This window comes from Mytilus galloprovincialis, chromosome 4, assembly GCF_965363235.1.
Source record: "Mytilus galloprovincialis chromosome 4, xbMytGall1.hap1.1, whole genome shotgun sequence".
Lineage (NCBI taxonomy): Eukaryota > Metazoa > Mollusca > Bivalvia > Mytilida > Mytilidae > Mytilus > Mytilus galloprovincialis.
The window spans coordinates 50433324-50451835 of NC_134841.1; the positions used below are offsets into that span (position 1 = coordinate 50433324).

Sequence of the window (18512 nt, forward strand, 5' to 3'; positions counted from 1 at the left end):
TCGAACAAATGATAATGAAACCACAGTAAAGGATCAGATAAATAGTAAACATGATATAAATTGAAGAAACTACAGAATTACTAGACAGCAGAGAAGATAAAAATCTGTAAGATATTCAAAAAAGAAATGTGTCTGCTTCAGATGCAAAAAATGATTTTTGCCAACTTATAAATAGACTGTCAATATGCTTAAATTGTTTCATGTTTTGCAGTAATGCATGTTTTGTGACATCAAGTAATTTATTGATATTGAAATTTTAAAAATGTGAGAGAAGAATATCTGAATTTTTCAATGCAAACATTTACTATGTTGAAGACTTGCCTTAAATGATATTGCAATATTTTTCTGAAATTACACTAATAAACATTAATAAAGAATATAATTTACCCCAAAGGTGAATTAACAAACAAAAAAAATACAAACGTGAGGAATGTGCTCTCATTTTAACCACATTTTTTGGACCAAGTGAAGTATGGCAATAAGTAAGGGTTGGGTTACATCAAGGAAGCCATTTTAAAAACAAAACTCCTGGATTTTAGAAAAGTGGACCATCAATATAGAGCTATGTATTATGTTTAAAATGCCTTTGTAAAAAACAAGATGGGGAATGTATAGTAAATATTTAAGAGATAACACAGAAAAATTACAAAATGCAAAGATCTACACAGTGGCAATGAAGAACTGTGTCTTCATTTCAATATAAAGCAAAAGAATTGTTTTGCAAATATCATTTGTATAAGGAGTGGAAGGAAATGAATCTTAAAGATAACTTGTTATAAAATGATTGGTTTCAGAGTTTAACATGGACAGGAAAACAAAAGGATTGTACATTTAATAGCAAGTAGGAAATAGGAAATCACTTGTTAGATGACACATAAAAAGACATTATCTTTTAAACTAATTAATCTTGTATTTTTTAACCCCTATTGTATTACAAAGAAATACAAGATTAATGGTACTTAAAATACTTATAAATGTCCTATAGGGCCACTTTAAAGTGAAGGGTCTTGAATTGTTACTATATAATGTGCACTATAACTAGATAACTGTTCTTTTAATGAGGACATAACAAATTTTAATGTCGCTTAATCTATTTACAAAATAAAAGATTTTTAGTAACTTAAAAAATGCCAGAGGCAGCATGTAGTTCAAAAAATAAATTCTTTCCAAAGATCAACACTAAATATTCTGTATTCTTAAAATGATTTAAAGGTTGTTTGCACTTATAAATAGTAGATCAAGGTGTAATGGGGTCTTTAAGATTATCTAATTCATTAGAACAAGTATATGGTTTTTCTAAGTGTATATTTGCTTAATATAGTAACTTGTCAGCTCATTGAAGTAATATTTTTCATTTGGAAACTTTCCTTTTCATGGAATGATAAGCAAATTTAATTTATTAAAGCAGCAACAGAAAGGAGCACTGATTTATTTTGTCACCCTATAATGTGCTCCAATGGGAAAATTTACCACTCACATATGATTTTAAAGCACAATATAGTGTTGTAATATATATTCTTTGATCATAATTCTTTTCTGTGATAATGATATTCAAAGAGTTATGTGAATCATTCATGTTTAATGAATGGCAATATTCTATTTTGAATTTATTGAATCATAAAATTAATTTTTGACTCTTCACATTGAATAATCTGCTTCACGGATTATGTGAAATGTGAAGGGTCAAAAATTAATTTTATGGTTCAATAATTTCAAAATAAATTATTGCCATTCATTATAAATAAATTTCTATCAAAAATAAGGCTCAAAGAACTTTTTATATTATTTATATTAACAATAACAACGTACACACATGTTGGCGTATGAATACACAACGTCAGAGTACTCAGTGGGCGTGTCACCATAAAAATTGACAACATTGAAAATAGAAGTAATACTTTTAACCAATCAGAAGACAATAAAAACACCAAATTTATTTATAACTCTGTATTGACTTTTGACCTTGTAGACCTGCAGTAGATGGCTCAGGTGAAATTAAATTGAAAAAGTGGGTTAAAATAAAATGTGTATCTCTTATTTTTTCAGCTTTACCAGCCTTTGAATATTTTCATTGCTTTAGTTGGAGTAGAAATCTGGACAGTTTCTAATAAAATTGTAGTATCAAACTTAGCTAATACTACACTGGATAATTTCCTTAGTTATCGTAGACAGTCCATTAATCCACATCATCCAAACGATAACGCACAGCTCATCACGTAAGATAGAAAATTTTGTTTATGAACTAGGCAGTTATTTGTTCATTTATTAAGAAATTTTAAAGGGGCATTAACTTGTCAAATTTTTGTTCACTGATTTTACTCAAATTCTCAAATTTGATTGATAACATACTCAATCATAGACTACAATAAGTCTGAAATAAACATTAAACTATGCAAATTGGATATTTCTAGGTCTGTTTGATTTCATGTTATAGGTTAACAAAAAAGTTAATTATAGTTTTTACCTCTATAAGAATGATGTTTTTTTTTAATATGGATCAAATCAGGTAACAAAACAGTTCACTTTTATTTAACTTTAAAGTTGACGTTCTTTTTCTGTTAAAGACTAAACATGACTAATACATGCACAACCACTCTCTAGCATATGGGTTGAATTAAAGGGCACATGAAACCAAATGTTATGAAACTTTTACAAATGGTTTATTACCACAAAACTCAGATTAAGTTGGAATTTTGGTGGCATCACTTTAACAGTTCTAGAGTTATGGCCCTTTACAAATGAAAAAATGTTGAATTTTTCATTTCAGTTCTTTAACTGAAGTTTGCCTGAAGCAAATGTTATGAAACTTATACACAATACTTATTACATGTAACGTGACGGTACCCAAATTGCACCTATTTTGACAGTTTTTTCAGCTACGTTTTTTTATGATCAAGACAAAAATTTTCATTTTGTGTTTATTTTGTAGCCCTATCCTTCTTTATTATATAGGTACACCAATTTGATTTTTAATCCATATGGAATCATAGAAAAAATGCTCTGAACTAACCTCCAAACCATCAATGATTCTGTAATGAGGAGTACCCAAATTGTATCCATGCTTTAATTTGCATTGTCAAAAGTCGAATAACAGAGTTTTTGTTTATTTTTTTTCAAATATTTAGAACAATTGGTAATTTTCCATGCTTATTCTTCATTTTTTTAGATATAGATACTTGAAACATATTGTATTTGCTAATTTTAAAAAGATGACGTTTTGATGACGTCGCATGGCGACGTTTTGGTACATTTTGCTTTTTTAGTAAACACTTCATCTGTTGATAAATACTGTGAATGTTTTGTGTATTTCTAAATATGTTTACCTGTGTTGAAAGAGTGCATAGTATCAATTCATAAAAATACTAATTGTTTAGTACTCTAGGAAATCTTGTAAGATCTCCGCTGCTGTTTTTGCTAAATAGGTGCAATTTGGGTACTCGGTGCAATTTGGGTACCGTTACGTTACCATAAAACTCAGATCAAGTACAAATTTGGGTGGTGTTACTTTTACTGTTCTTCAGGGGTAAATTCAGTAAAAATCTCCCATTGACTTAAATGCTCATCTATGTCTTGAATTAAATTTATACCTGATTTACCTTTAGAAATTTAAATCTTTCATATATCATTCATGAGAGTACAAATGTAGCCCTATCTTTTCCAATAATAAAAACATGGGGTTATGCAGCATTTTTAGTACATTCATCATTTTTATTTTTTTTAAGCTCTTAGTTTTGATCCATCTATCCAAAAATATTTATTACAAACATTATCTATCAATCAGAAGAGCACTGGACTTCAGTTTTATACAGAAAGCTCTCCCCCAAATGGGCGGTCCCTGATGACATATATTTATTTACTGAATTTACCCCTTCAGTTATGTCCCTTCATAACTTTATATGATGTGCAAGCAGGGGCATCATCTGTGTCTCATGGACACATTCCCCATTTATTTATTAATGATTTAAACAAACAAAAATACTCTTTATTTTCATATCTTGCAGCTTATGCCCCTTTATGTTAGGTCATTAATTATGACAGAAAATAATAATGCAATAATAATGCACAACTCATTATATAACTGAAAATTGTTTCAATGTTTGATTTTTAAACATCTTGCCTGTATATAAAAGCAAACTGATTTCTCATTTGGTCAGGTACTTGGCACTGATGAGTTTAAAAGCGGGCACTTAATGAGAAGATCTGTCATACTTTCTATTTGCTAATAATACTCTGAAGTTCTTAATAAAAAGAAATATTTACTCACTCTTTTTTTGACAACTGATGAACAAAATAACAAAATATATTGTCAGCAGCTTGGCAGTGTATAGTAATATATGAAATGTCAGACACCTGATTCCTGATTTCCAATACTTTGAATTATGACAACGTATGCAACTTCTCTTATTTTACTTTTTATAGCAAAATGATTTCACTTTGATCTTGAAAATGGCTTGCTATGTATTTCAGGGGAATTTTATTTCAAGATTCAATAGTAGGCAAGGCCATTAAGATGTCAATCTGTACCTTCCAGTATTCTGCTGGTGTTGCAATGGTGAGATACATGAATTGAAGTTTTACTCCAATATTTAGTAATGTTAGTAGTAAGAATTTTTTTTAATCAAAATTTCAAAATTCTGTTGCAGCATATGCAAAACTACATAGTTTCTAGTGATATATACTGTAAATTCAAAATTTATTGCAAGGTTTTTATTAATGCGAATAATGGGACTGGATAAGTATCATAATAATTAGAACTCGCAATCTGATATTGGATACATATAACTGTATGCAGATTTTACTGAAATCGCAATAATTAATCTTCTATTTTTTGTGTTTTCTTAAAAAATCGAAATAATAAATGAACGCAATAATTTCTGAATTTACAGTAGCCAAAGGATTTTTACCATTATTCTGTTAGATATACCCCATTTTTCTTTTAATTCATATATAAGAGTTATTTTGATAGTTTGTTTTCTAAATATGTTATTGGTCAGACAGCCATTGGCTCATGTTTACAAGACAATAACGGTCACACTTCTTTAAATGCTTTCGTCAAATTTATAACAAAACATAATTCCTCCACTTTTTGTTTTGTTGATAAGATGTTAATAAAAGGATTAAGGTCACACTTATTTGAATACTTTCTTCAAATTTGAAATGACATGTGATTCAATCTGTCTGTTTTTTAGGTAAAGATTGCATGAAATGCAATCAAAACCTTATGGGATTGACTTGATATGTAAATCTTCCAAGACTTACCACTACCTTTTTTGATACACAAAATATAGTGCATTGATCATAACATTCTTTACATCCTATCCATGAACATTTCCAAAAATTTATTGATGAAATATATGCTCAGATATTCAAGGCTCAAAATGATATTACACTGGTCAAGAAAATCGCACAACTTTTGCAAGGTGCAGGAATCTAATATCTATTGTAAAGATATAAATGATGTCATTGCTAAAGTCATCTTTAAAACTCATTGGAATTATCTTCCTTTGTCTAGAATTGCTGTTAAATCAACTACAACCAATGCAATATTTAATTTTACTTCCATCTGTCATTAAATGGAAGCAATCTTTACCCTTAGTGCTTACACATGTTACAAGCAAAGCACTCTGGATTTTGTTTCTTTCTGAATTATCTGTTATTTTGAAATGAAGACAACACATATATTTCTATAAGTGATTTATGGGTTGGTTGTTATATTATATACATCTATTTATTTAAGGATGCCACCAGTACCACTCAGGTAGCCACAACTGTAGCCCATGAATTGGGACATAACTTTGGTATGGAACATGATAACTATTCAGTATGTCTTTGTCCAGACCAGAAATGTATCATGGCGACTACAGGAGGAGGGTAAGTTTCATATACATTAACCTGAATAGGCTTCTTAGCAATGTTGTCCTGGGTCAGGCAAAGGTGATAACGTATAAACATGATAAAAGTTAATTGAACATTTACAATTGTTGACAATGTTTCTTTCATCCACATTGTGCTTTAAATGAACCTATTGGCAAGAATACTTTATAAATAGTATGGTATATATCCTGGAAAAAAGTTATATCAGAGATTCAAGGTAGTAACATTAACTGATGTGAATGTGTTACTGTGGATTTCGTGGGTAAAGTTTAACCTAGAAGTAAAATTTTCAACAAAGTACAAGTTTCTAAACACTCTTATTCCGACCAAAGACCAAAATCAAAATCCATGATAAATCTGCTATTAACCCTATTATTTTGGAAAGTAGATTAAAGATACAAAATTGATTTTTTTGGCACATTTCCATCTTGTTGTCCATCCTTAACAACTGTGGATAAACTAAATAATTAAAGAGCATATAAATATTATTTGATGGGAAACACAAACTGATCAGATTTTGTGTCCATGCTCTGCTTACAAGGATCCTTCTGTTCTAGTAATGGTCAGCCAATGTAATTCTAGGTTTTATTCAGATTGTGCAAAATACAAAGTTGATCAAAGTGTGGTTGGGACATTTCTAAATACAAAATATATAAGACATACATGATTGATTGATTGTTGGTTGCTTAACGTCCAGTGGCAAATCAAAGACATACATGAGAATAGAACACAATTTTTGAATGAAATATATGGTCTTTGACATGTATTTATATTGTATTTTAAAGAACAAATGTATTCTAAAGCATTCTATGAACAATAATGAAGTCTTCCAGGTTATGCATGTCAAGTTTTCAGCATTATGTTTTTGTCAATTTTACCAAAACAACTAAAATGGACATAATATTGCAAAAAATGACTGCAATCCAAAATACAAACTGCAAAAATGTCTTCTTTTACAAAATGTCTACTTGAATTATCTACAATCATTTAATTATTGTTATTTGTAGAAGCAAAACACCTACAAAATGGTCCTCATGTTCCCAGACAGTATTAAATGATAACTTTGAGATTGGTTTAGACTACTGTCTTAAAAATATTCCTGAAAAGCTGTTTGATGCTCCATATTGTGGGAATGGCTTTGTTGAGGAGGGAGAAGAATGTGATTGTGGGTTACCGCAGGTAAGTGATGATACTGGACATATGTATTGATACATGAATGTGATTGTGGGTGACCTCATGTAAGTGATGATACTGGACATATGTATTGATACATGAATGTGATTGTGGGTTACCGCAGGTAAGTGATAATACTGGACATATATATTGATACCTGAATGTGGTCATGGGGATAAAATAGTTACGTGGGGGGTGGGGGTGAATATAAATTCAAATCACATAACCAATTCAAGTTCTTTGACTACAGTTATTCTGTGTCAGAAACCTGTTATGTGTCAAATATTTAATTACAATTCAAATTCAGATCCGTATCAATATTGTGTCCATTTTTGCCCTAACTGTTCAGGGTTGGACCTCTGCGCTCGTATCCAGCTGCACTCAGCGAAACAATTTTTTAAAAATGAATTGAAAATACTTGAACATGTCAGCAGTATGTTGCTTTTACATGACAGTTCTGTTTTCGAATAAAATGTTAAGTAAAGGTAACTGGTAACAGTTAACATTAAATGGTATATCGTGATTACAGTAGACAGATGTTAAAAAATATACTTAACTGTAGAAAATAACCTCATTTAAGGGATAAATTACCCCAAATAAAAGCTTCTTTGTATTTGAATAAACAAAGAGAAGTGGAATGATAGCCAATGAGAAACAATTGAAGAACCAAAAGAACAAGACATGAATAATTATAGATTACAGCACTGTTAAAACAATGAGTAAAACATGTACAGTACATAGTCATCTTTAAAAGGCTATTTTAAAAGACTAAATGGGAGAGAATTCATAAGGAAAACCAACAGGCTGATAATTGCTACAACAATAAAAAAAACAATCTTGATCATGCACATGAATGTCAATTTTCATGGTCGATTAAGTCAAAAATCATACCTTGTCCGTTCAAACAAAATGTTGTCAAATTCTTGCTGTTTCTTTTGTGCTTTGTATACAGTTTTGAATTAAATTCATCTCGCATATTTCATATGAAAAACAATTTAAGACAGAATTATTGCTATCAAACTTTTCTTAGAACTAATGAACTATAGAACAAAATGACTTTATTTGGTCAGCAAGTTGTGATAATTAAAAAGGGTGAGCTTTTTTGGTATCTGTCAGATCACTTCTGCCTGTTAGATGATAATTTTCAATTTGTTGATTGAACATATAATCAAAATTTTCACTAGTTTTACTGAACAGAATGATAACTTTATATAACGTCAGCAGCTTGGGAGTGTAGAGTGGTTATATATGAGATTTTTTCCCGATCTGTCAGACACTTAGTTTTGACTTAAGATACTTTTAATACTCTTAATTCAGAAATTATTGCGAGGTTTTTATTATTGCGAAAAATGCGAAAAAAGTTAAACACAATAATTTAAACTCGCATTTTGAAATATTTTATATGAATTAAACAGGATTTTTCTCAAATCGTAAAAATTAAAATTGCATTGAAGTCTAAAATGACAAAATCGCAAAAATAAATGCATGCAATAGTTTCTGAATTTACAGTAATAAGTTGGGGCATGCTTATCAAGACATACATGTGCATTCTTGTTCTATTGTTACATTTTATCTATTGAAAAATGCTTCATTTATCGGAAATATTTTGAAATTATATATTATATGTATTACAGACATGTGACAATAAGTGTTGTAATGCCTCATCATGTAAGTTATTAAGTCATGCCAGGTGTGCTACAGGCAGATGTTGTGACCTAAATAATTGTCAGGTAAATATTATTGTAGAAACATAAGATATTGTGTGATATGTGACCTAAATAATTCTCAGGTATATATTATTGTAGAAACATATGATATTGTGTGATATGTGACCTAAATAATTGTCAGGTATATATTATTGTAGAAACATAAGATATTGTGTGATATGAATATTGTAAATAATATACCCCCACTTTAAAGAAGAGGGGGTATACTGTTTTACCTCTGTCTGTCCATCAGTTAGTCCATCCATCCATCCAAGAATATTTTCGTCACATTTTTCAGGAACTACTATATAAGAATTTCTGAAGTTTGGTTTCAGGGTTTATATAAGTCAGTTCTAGCGTGTGATGTGTTTTCAAATTCATCACTCAACAACTTTCTGTTCACCAAAATATTTCGGCCAGGGTATCTTAAGTGAGCAGTAGCTCAAAGTTTTACTTGTTCTGTCTTTGCTCACACGGTTATGATAAAACTGTGATGTAATACTTGGATATTATGTTTTTTTCTTGGTCCAGCTGTATAAAAGGCTTTTCTAAAACATGCCCTATTAACATTTTATTCACAGAAATGTTTAGATATGACTAAAAATTGATCATAACCAACCCATTACAATATGTAAGTTATGCTTCCAGTTCAGGTTTTGGTCTTTCAAATTATCACAACTGAACCTAATGAGATTTTGCCTTCTAACAGGGACATTTTGGTGTGTTTGAAGCACTTTTTTTGAGAAATGTCATGAATTGTCTAAGAAAAATATATAGGGTAGTGCTAATTGATTAATCAATTAATCCAGTGGCAGTTTTCATGCATACTTAGGATCAGAAACTGTTGACAATTGTAACAAAAGAAAGTTTCTGCAAGATAGGGATGAGTGGATGAGAGATTTATACTTTAACTGGAAAACAATTAAATTCTTCAGTATAAAATTATCAGATATTTTAGATGAAAACTGCATTGGTTTCAACCTGAAATTCCAAAATGTTCATGTGGGTCAAGTGATGATACCAGGGCTGATATGAATCAGGGCAGGGTATAATAACAGGCCCTGGGCACAAATATAACTAGGGCAATTCAGCATTAATGACATATGCTAAATCAAATTTTCTCTTTTCAGATATGTAATAATTATAGATTAACAATGTCTTTGTCCATATCTACCCTGTTATTTTCAAAACTTTTCGATCTAAAACTACACATTTGTTTTGGGGTTTCTGTTAATAATTTATAAGTAAATTTTGTTTACACATAGCAACACAATTTTTTTGTTACAGCCAAAGTCTGCAGCAACTCTTTGTAGATTATCACCAGGTGAATGTGATTTACCAGAATTCTGCGATGGGGAAACAGAATATTGTCCATCAGATGTGCATATCATGAATGGTATGCCATGCAGTGGAGGACAGGTAAATTAGTATATTTGTAACTTTATTCTATTCATATATAGTGCTAGGTACAGAGAAGCATCTTTTTCACATTCAATCTTGAGTAAAGTGTATGCAGAATATGATAGGGAAAAAAAAAGCTTGCAGATTGCAGGTATTATAATGTTTGTAGTAATGTTCTAAAATGTCACATCTCACACGACTAAAAACATATCAGACAAATGAACTCTAATATATCAATTCCATTTAAATACATGTAAACTCCTATATTTTGTACAAAATTGTTGGGTTTTTTTGTTTAAAAAAAAAATTACCAGTTTTGACAGGAAATGAAGTTTTAAGAGATCATGTCTAATTCAAAATTAAGAAATATTTTTTTCATTTTTCTGTATTTTACTGATAACTCGACTTATTTGCTTTTTGCAGTTGACTTTTACTTTATATATTGTTTTGGATTAAATGAAATTTATACATCAATTACTTTGTCAAACCTTCATGGAATGTTATATAGCTTTGACAGAAGTTTCTATGAGATCAAGAAAAAGCATCTGCAACATTTTACTGATAAATAGACTTATATAAATTTTTATATTTTATAAATTGTTATTTGGATGGAGAGTTGTTTCATTGGCACTCATACCATATCTTCCTATATCTATTAGTTTTTGGTTTACGTCTGTCAGTCCATCAGTAACATAACATATTAATCGTGTAACTACAATCTGTGCTTCCTGAAAGGAGTAGTTCCAGTAAGACCCCTTTTTGGCCCAAAAATATAGCAGTTTTACAAAATTGTTAAAATGTAAACTTTTAGTTATTTATTAGAAAGTAGAATGCTTCTGCTACATAAATATGGGCTGTTTTAACCAATACAATGCATATATATTGGGTACTAGCATCATTAAGTCATGCCAAATTACTGAAATCTTCACAATTTTAGCATTTTAGTTAAATTTTAGACGGTTTCCGTCTTAGATGACAGTGGCTGCATTTGTGTTCATTCTTAATATTGAAATGTAAGTTGTATTTGATGATAACACATAACATATATAAAGGTTGAGGATGAACACGGATGCAGCCACTGTCATTTAAGACGGAAACCGGTAAAAATCATCTGAAAAGTGACATTTTTTGGCATATTTGATAGACTTTTTATATTTAAGCTTGGATCGTAGCGTTTTTAATGAGTAAATCAGTTAAAATCTTTCACATAAACTAATTGCATCAACTGAAATAGACACTTAAGTGTTTAAAAAGTGTCCAAAATGTTTCGTCAGATGAACCTGAAATTTGAGGCCAAAATCGAACCTTACCAGACCTACTCCTATAGTATCAAGCTTTATGTGTGCATTTTCAGATCCAGTGCTTTTCAAGTCCCTGCTAACAGGAAATTTAAACTAACCCATATTATTCATGGTGAAATTTTCTAAGAAACTTCACGCGGAATCTAACTTCCTATACCACGGCTAGCTATTATAAGTTATATGGTTCGCTACTGACCCCCCTAAGGGTCCATAGAGCGTTGGTAAACTACATAGGGAGTGATGTGGAAGGACCAATCTATGGAATATATTCACCCTGTATGGTCTATAGGGGGTCAGAAGGGAACCATATAACAAATTTATAACACCCGGGACTTTTTCTACTGCGATGTGTAGAAAAGTAATAATCAAACACTTAAATAGATGACGTCATCATTAACAGTACACATGACGTCGTAACCCCCTATGAAATTTACTAACCCCCTATGAATCTATAGGGGGTTACCATATAACAGCGTTAAACAAATGACAACAAGATAATTTACCTGCGGTGCAATAAACCATATGGTTTGTTTTCACATACATCTTTCATCATTTACCCAATACTTTTGAGTGGGAGCAAAAGCTAACAGTTCAACTTGTTATTTTTTTTTTTCAGTCATACTGTTACAATGGAAGTTGTACAACACCTACAGGTCAATGTAAACTGTTATGGGGGTCTACAGGAAGAGTATCAGATCCAATCTGTTTTAAAATGCTAAATATCAATGGTAGCAAGTATGGTAACTGTGGTTATAACTGGATCACCAGGAGATACGAAAGATGTGACAAGGAGTATGTATAGTGTCTTTCTATGTTGTGATGTTACACTATTGTTTCAGATAAGGGTGAAGGTTTGGTACTATTAAAACATTTAAACCCACTGCATTTTTTGAACCTGTCCCAAGTCAGGAATCTGATGTTCAGTAGTTGTCATTTGTTGATGTGGTTCATAAGTGTTTCTTGTTTCTTGTTTTTTATATAGATTAGATTGCTGTTTGGTGTGAGCCAAGGCTCCGTGTTGAAACTGTACTTTGACCTATAATGGTGACTTGGATGGAAAGTTGTCTCATTGGCACTCATAACACATCTTCCTATATCTTTAGAGTTATTGAACATAGTAGATATATAAATCTTCACAACCCTCTTTGAACCATTGATATGTATGTTTGAAACGAAATTTTAAACTCTTCATTTTTTTTCTTCAATAAATTTTGATATACATGTGCTATAAATAGTTGAGTGTTTAAAGAAAGTGCTCTACAATACAAGTGTTGATATTTTGGAGTTTTTTGGATACTTAGTATTGATGTAGATTCATTTATTTTTTTCAAGGGTACCACTTTTAGTGGAATAAAAATGTATTTCCCTGGATATTTGATTTCAGTGTCTTTCCAAAGTTTACTTAAAAGTCTGTGAAAAATTTTACCTCTTAGAATATTTGAACTCAGGGTTTACCTATACCCATGAGGTTATATATCGAATATGAAATAAATGAGTCTATATTGTGATATTTTACTGTTTTGACAGGGATGTTGACTGTGGTCTATTACACTGCGTTCATCTAAATGAGAAGTTGATGTTTTGGAGTGAACAGATATCACATGCAACCCCTGCAACCTTTCTTACCAAGGGAGATAAAAAATATGTTTGTCGATCAGCTATCATGGATGTTGGTTTAGATATGCCTGATCCTGGACAAGTTCCAGATGGATCTAAATGTGGTGATCATAAGGTTTGACTTATAATATCTTAAGCTGAGTTAAAATGATAAAAGGAAGCTTGGTTTAATGCCATTGTATCCTTGATATATATTTGTTTATCTTTAATGATGGTGGGTTCTTTATTACACTAAATGTTATGAGCATAGGTTTTGCTTTTAAGAACCAACATAAGTATTTACTAAAAGAAACTACAATTTTAATTTCTTATGAATTATTATATTTTCATTTTTATACGACTGCAAAAATTGAAAATATTTTGTTCGTATATTGGCATCACATTGTGGTGTCATCGTCAGCGTATTCCAAAGATGGAAGGTTTCCCAATAATAACTTTAGTAGTCTATGATTATAGAAATCAAAAAGTTTTAGCGCAAGGTTTATAACCACTAAAGGAAGGTTTAGGATTAATTTTGGGGGTTATGGTCCTAACAGTTTAGAAATTATGGGCCAAAAAGAGGCCCAAAAAGGCATATTTCTAGTTTTCAGACAATAACTTGTGTTTAAGTGTATGGATCTCTCTGAAATTATACCACAAGTTTCCATACCACAAAGGGATGGTAAAGAAGGGATTTGGGGGGTTATGGCTCAAACCATTTAGGAATTAGGGGCCTAAAAAGGGGAAAAACAAGGTTTTCTTGGTTAATCATGTTAATGAACAATTAAGATAATTTTAAAGCAGTGTAAGGGAGTAATCCTACAGTAATCCAAACATAATATGAGCTGCAGCTGACAGAAACCAACCTTATGCAAATAAATACTTCATAGCATCTGTTTACTTATTTTGGGTTGAAAAAATTCTATGCACAGCCTGTTTCTATTTCAAAATTTAAATAAGATGAGAACCGTACAATACAGACCAAAATTTATCTTTCATTTTGTATCTGAATATTCCAAAATCCAACAAACACTTTTACATGTACATGATTATGTGGACTTGCATAAGGTCAATTTCTATCCATTGCTGCTCAAATGTTGGAATACCTCCCTTACACTGCTTTATCATTATGAATAACGAAATATAGTATTTTCTTGAGGTGGTTAGCTGTCAATTTACTTTAAGAAGTTACTATTAAAGTTATGCTGATGTATTAAGAGGCAAGGGGCAATTCACAACAGCATAGTATATTAGACAAAAGCAAAAAAATGAACATATTACCAATTCTAAGTTCTTTGACTACATTTTTGTTGTGTTCGAAACCTTTTATGTGTCAAATATTTATTGTGCCCTGTTATCAAATTGGTCCACATAAAGGTGAAAAGGGTCCAAAATTAAACTTTGTATGATTTCATCAAAAATTGAATTCTTGGGATTCATTGATATGCTGAATTAATCCATGGCCATGTATTTAGATTTTGGATATTGAACAATAATAGGTAAATTTAATTATTTTAAGTTCATTAGACCACATTCATTCTGTTTGCAATGACTAAGAATACATTTATCTAGACAAACTTGTGGAGCTAATAACCAAGAAAACAAATAAACATCATGATTTATCAACTGATAATAAGCAAATGGTTTTATTTCAGATTTGTTTGAAGAAAAAATGTGTTCCCTTGAGTTTAGTAAGCACACCAACCTGTCCAAATTGTCATGGTAACGGAGTAAGTATGAAGAAAATTGAAAACAACACCTTTAATAATTTCACGGTCCGAAGCACTTTTCTAGATTTACCTTCATCAGGAACACTCAAAGCCAAACATTTGAAATCGGAGGATGTATAAGTACCGATTCATGGGTAGAAAAGTTTTCATTGATAAAAAATTTACGGGACATAGTTTAGACTATCCTACTGTCATTCAATAGGAAGTCATAAATGGAACAGTCTATATATACCGAGGACAAAAATGCAACGGCAATACTAAGGTTACTTGGTAAAATGGAATTCAAAGTTATTGAAACTGACAGATTTTAATTGACAAGTGATATATTTATTTTGCAATATTGGATATGTACCATTGAAGAGCTATATGTTAAAAATACCTAAAATAAATAGCCAAATTCATCTAAAATGAAATGAGGACATAAAATACTCATGTGGGGTGTTTGACCAAACCTCCGACAAGTATCAGAACATATATTTGGAGTAATGTCAGAAATACATGAAGGACTGTTAAATAGAATAACCCTGAGGAGATTTAATAAATTTTAATTGTAATACCCACCTTACTTATACTGTACAAGCAATCTAAATTGGATGTTTTCTTTTTCAAGTTCAATGAAGTGAATAAAATTTGAAAAAATGAGGAAATATAAGTTTTCATATTAAAGTATTGACATTATAAAAATCACATATAGCGAGACATATCTTGGTGTCAATAGTTTATTAAAAGTTTACACTTTTATGCAGCAGATATTCTTGCTGAAATACTTGGTTGATGTGTAGTTTTTAAAGTTATCAATCAATTTTTGTATCATAATGTTTTTTTTGCAGGTTTGTAATACAATGGGACAGTGTCATTGTAATGAGGGCTTTGCTCCACCTTACTGTGATGAGCCAGGCCATGGTGGTAGCATACACAGTGGACCAGTCAAAATACAAAGTAATTACCTCACTTTAACCTTAAATTTTTTAAGATTTTTGTAGGGTCTATTTGAAATGATGTATCAAACATTATATAATTAACACATAGCTGAGAAGGTGATAGAGCATATTGTAACCCAGAGAAAACATTGTCAACCGCGGCAAAGCTAAGGTTGACAATGTTTTTTTTCGAGGGGCACCAATCTGCTCTATCACCCTCTCAGCTATGGGTTATTTAATTTATTATACTGAATGTCCTACCATTTAAGTCTTTTACAGGTTAATTTGATTTTTAATGTTATTTCTATGACGTCACGTACATAAGAAAGTTACGGGTATCAGGAAAAAAAAGTTAAGCAAGATATTTTATTGTTAATTTTTCCACAAGGTTACTAGCTACGCCAAATGGACCTTCTACTTGGAGGAAAATAAAAAATAATTTTGCAAACCTTTTTACCAAAGTCTCCAAATAAACGATCTCAAAACTTATTTTCGTGTTTATTTTTCATGACAGCGAGGTTCATTTTGTTCAAGTGCTAGCTTTATACAAAAAATTGCTGACAAGTAATGTGTAATTTGACTAAAATCTTATCTGACTGACAAAAAACCATTGAAAAACAATGGATGCCGTGAAGGCAATTACAATATTGGGTCCGATTCCAGAAGCGGATGAGGGTAATTCAGAGTTTTGGCGATCAACTACATAAAAAAAAAAAAAAATTCCAGGCAGGTGACAAAATACATCTATGGTTATAAAATATAAACACAAGAATTGAAAACCAAAAGATATATGGAAAAGAAAGAAAAATGAACACATTAATGATTCTTGTTATTAATTTGTAGCTCAACTGGCCTTCGAGCCAAGTGAACTTTTCTCATCACTTTGAGTCCGGCGTCATCTGTCGTCGTTGTCCATCGTCGTTAACTTTTACAAAAATCTCCTCCTCTGAAACTGCTGGTCCAAATTAGACCAAACTTGGCCACAATCTTCATTGGGGTATCTAGTTTAAAAAATGTGTGGCGTCACCCCGCCCATCAACCAAGATGGCAGCCATGGCTAAAAATACAACATACCGGTAGGGGTAAAATGTAGATTTTGGCTTATAACTCTGAAACCAAAGCATTTAGAGCAAATCTGACAGGGGGTAAAATTGTTTATCAAGTGAAAATCTATCTGCCCTGAAATTTTCAAATGAATCGGACAACTGGTTGTTGGGTTGCTGCCCCTGAATTGGTAATTTTAAGGAAATTTTGCTGTTTTTAGTTATTACCTTGAATATTATTATAGATAGAGATAAACTGTAAACAGCAATAATGTTCAGCAAAGTAAGATTTACAAATAAGTCAACATGACCAAAATGGTCAGTTGACCCCTGAAGGAGTTATTGTCCTTTATAGTCATTTTTTACCATTTTTTTTCTAAATTTTTGTAATCTTTTACAAAAACCTTCTCCTCTGAAACTACTGGGCCAAACTTAACCAAACTTAGCCACAATCATTATTAGGGTATCTAGTTTAAAAATTATGTCTGGTGACCTGGCCAACCAACCAAGATGGCCACCATGGCTATAAATAGAACATCAAGTAAAATGTAGATTTTGGCTTATAACTTTGAAACCAAATCATTTAGAACAAATCTGACAGGGTTGATTTGTTTATTAAGTCAACATCTATCTGTCCTAATATTCTCAGATGAATTTGACTACTGGTTGTTGTGTTGCTGCCCCCCCAATTGGTAATTTTTAAGGAAATTGTGCCGTTTTTTATTATAAATAGATTTAAACTGTAAACTGCATTAATGTTCAGCAAAGTAAGATCTACAATTAAGTGAACATGACCAAAATGGTCAGTTAGCCTCTTACGGAGTTATTGCCCTTTATAGTCAATTTTCATTAGTTTTTACAAAATATTTTCCTCTGGAACTAAGGTGCCAAGTTCATTATAGATAGACAAAATTTTAAGTAGCAAGAATGTTCAGTAAAGCAAGATCTCGAAACACATCAGAATCACCAAAACACAATTTTGTCATGAATCCATGTGACGATCTGTTTTCTTTGTTTGATATGCATATATACCACGGTGAGCAACACAGGCTCTTAAGAGCCTCTAGTTTTTCATTTAAGGGGTCTGATGTGCTTGAACAAAATGATATATGGAGAATGCAATTTCACTAGTGTTAACAGAGTTTGTATTTATTTTCAGAGGTAAACAGTTTGATGATTGGATTACTGGTATTTTTCCTGGTTATTTGTCCTTTGGTGATAATTGCTGTAGCTGTCATCAACAGAAAGAAGTTATATTATTGTTGGAATAAACAAGTTGCTGTTTTATTATACAGGTAATTTTTGTTAGGTTACAAATGTTATTTCATACTGGTAACAAATTTCATGTTATATAGATAACAATTACTGTAATTATGTAAATTCAGAAATTATTGCAAGTGTTTTATTAGTCACAGACTAATATGTAGTGGACTTTAGATTTGCACTCTGTCTGTCTGTCTGTCCATCGATCGGTCAAACAAATCAGTTTTCCAGACTTTTTCCTTCATGCTTGAAGAAATTGATTTGATATTTGGTGTATTGTTTTATCATGACAAGTAACAGGCCTACTATTAAACTTTTAATGAAATAATTATAAAATTATTAGATTTCTGTTCTAAGGGAAATAACTCATTTTTAAAAAAAATTGTAAAAGACATTCTATTAAGATAAATGACATTTTGGATTTTTTTTTCCTTTTCTTTAGGAAATTGTTTGAAGAATTTAATGGTAGGTTTGTTAATTATTTCATGTAATTTACACCATGACA

The 18512-nt window shown here is 31.1% G+C and overlaps 1 protein-coding gene across 2 annotated transcripts in view; it reads left to right on the forward strand.

Annotated features, from left to right (window-relative positions):
- The window catches only part of LOC143072366 (zinc metalloproteinase-disintegrin-like BmMP), a 40270-nt gene that overhangs the window by 13978 nt on the left and 7780 nt on the right, over positions 1 to 18512 (forward strand). For both annotated transcript variants that reach the window (XM_076247255.1, XM_076247256.1), the window contains 11 exons: positions 2047 to 2216; positions 4468 to 4552; positions 5738 to 5871; positions 6882 to 7053; positions 8682 to 8777; positions 10041 to 10172; positions 12072 to 12247; positions 12983 to 13187; positions 14707 to 14781; positions 15612 to 15720; positions 17904 to 18039. In XM_076247255.1, the coding sequence (XP_076103370.1) occupies positions 2047 to 2216; positions 4468 to 4552; positions 5738 to 5871; positions 6882 to 7053; positions 8682 to 8777; positions 10041 to 10172; positions 12072 to 12247; positions 12983 to 13187; positions 14707 to 14781; positions 15612 to 15720; positions 17904 to 18039 (1490 nt within the window). The remainder of the gene's footprint in view (positions 1 to 2046; positions 2217 to 4467; positions 4553 to 5737; positions 5872 to 6881; positions 7054 to 8681; positions 8778 to 10040; positions 10173 to 12071; positions 12248 to 12982; positions 13188 to 14706; positions 14782 to 15611; positions 15721 to 17903; positions 18040 to 18512) is intronic.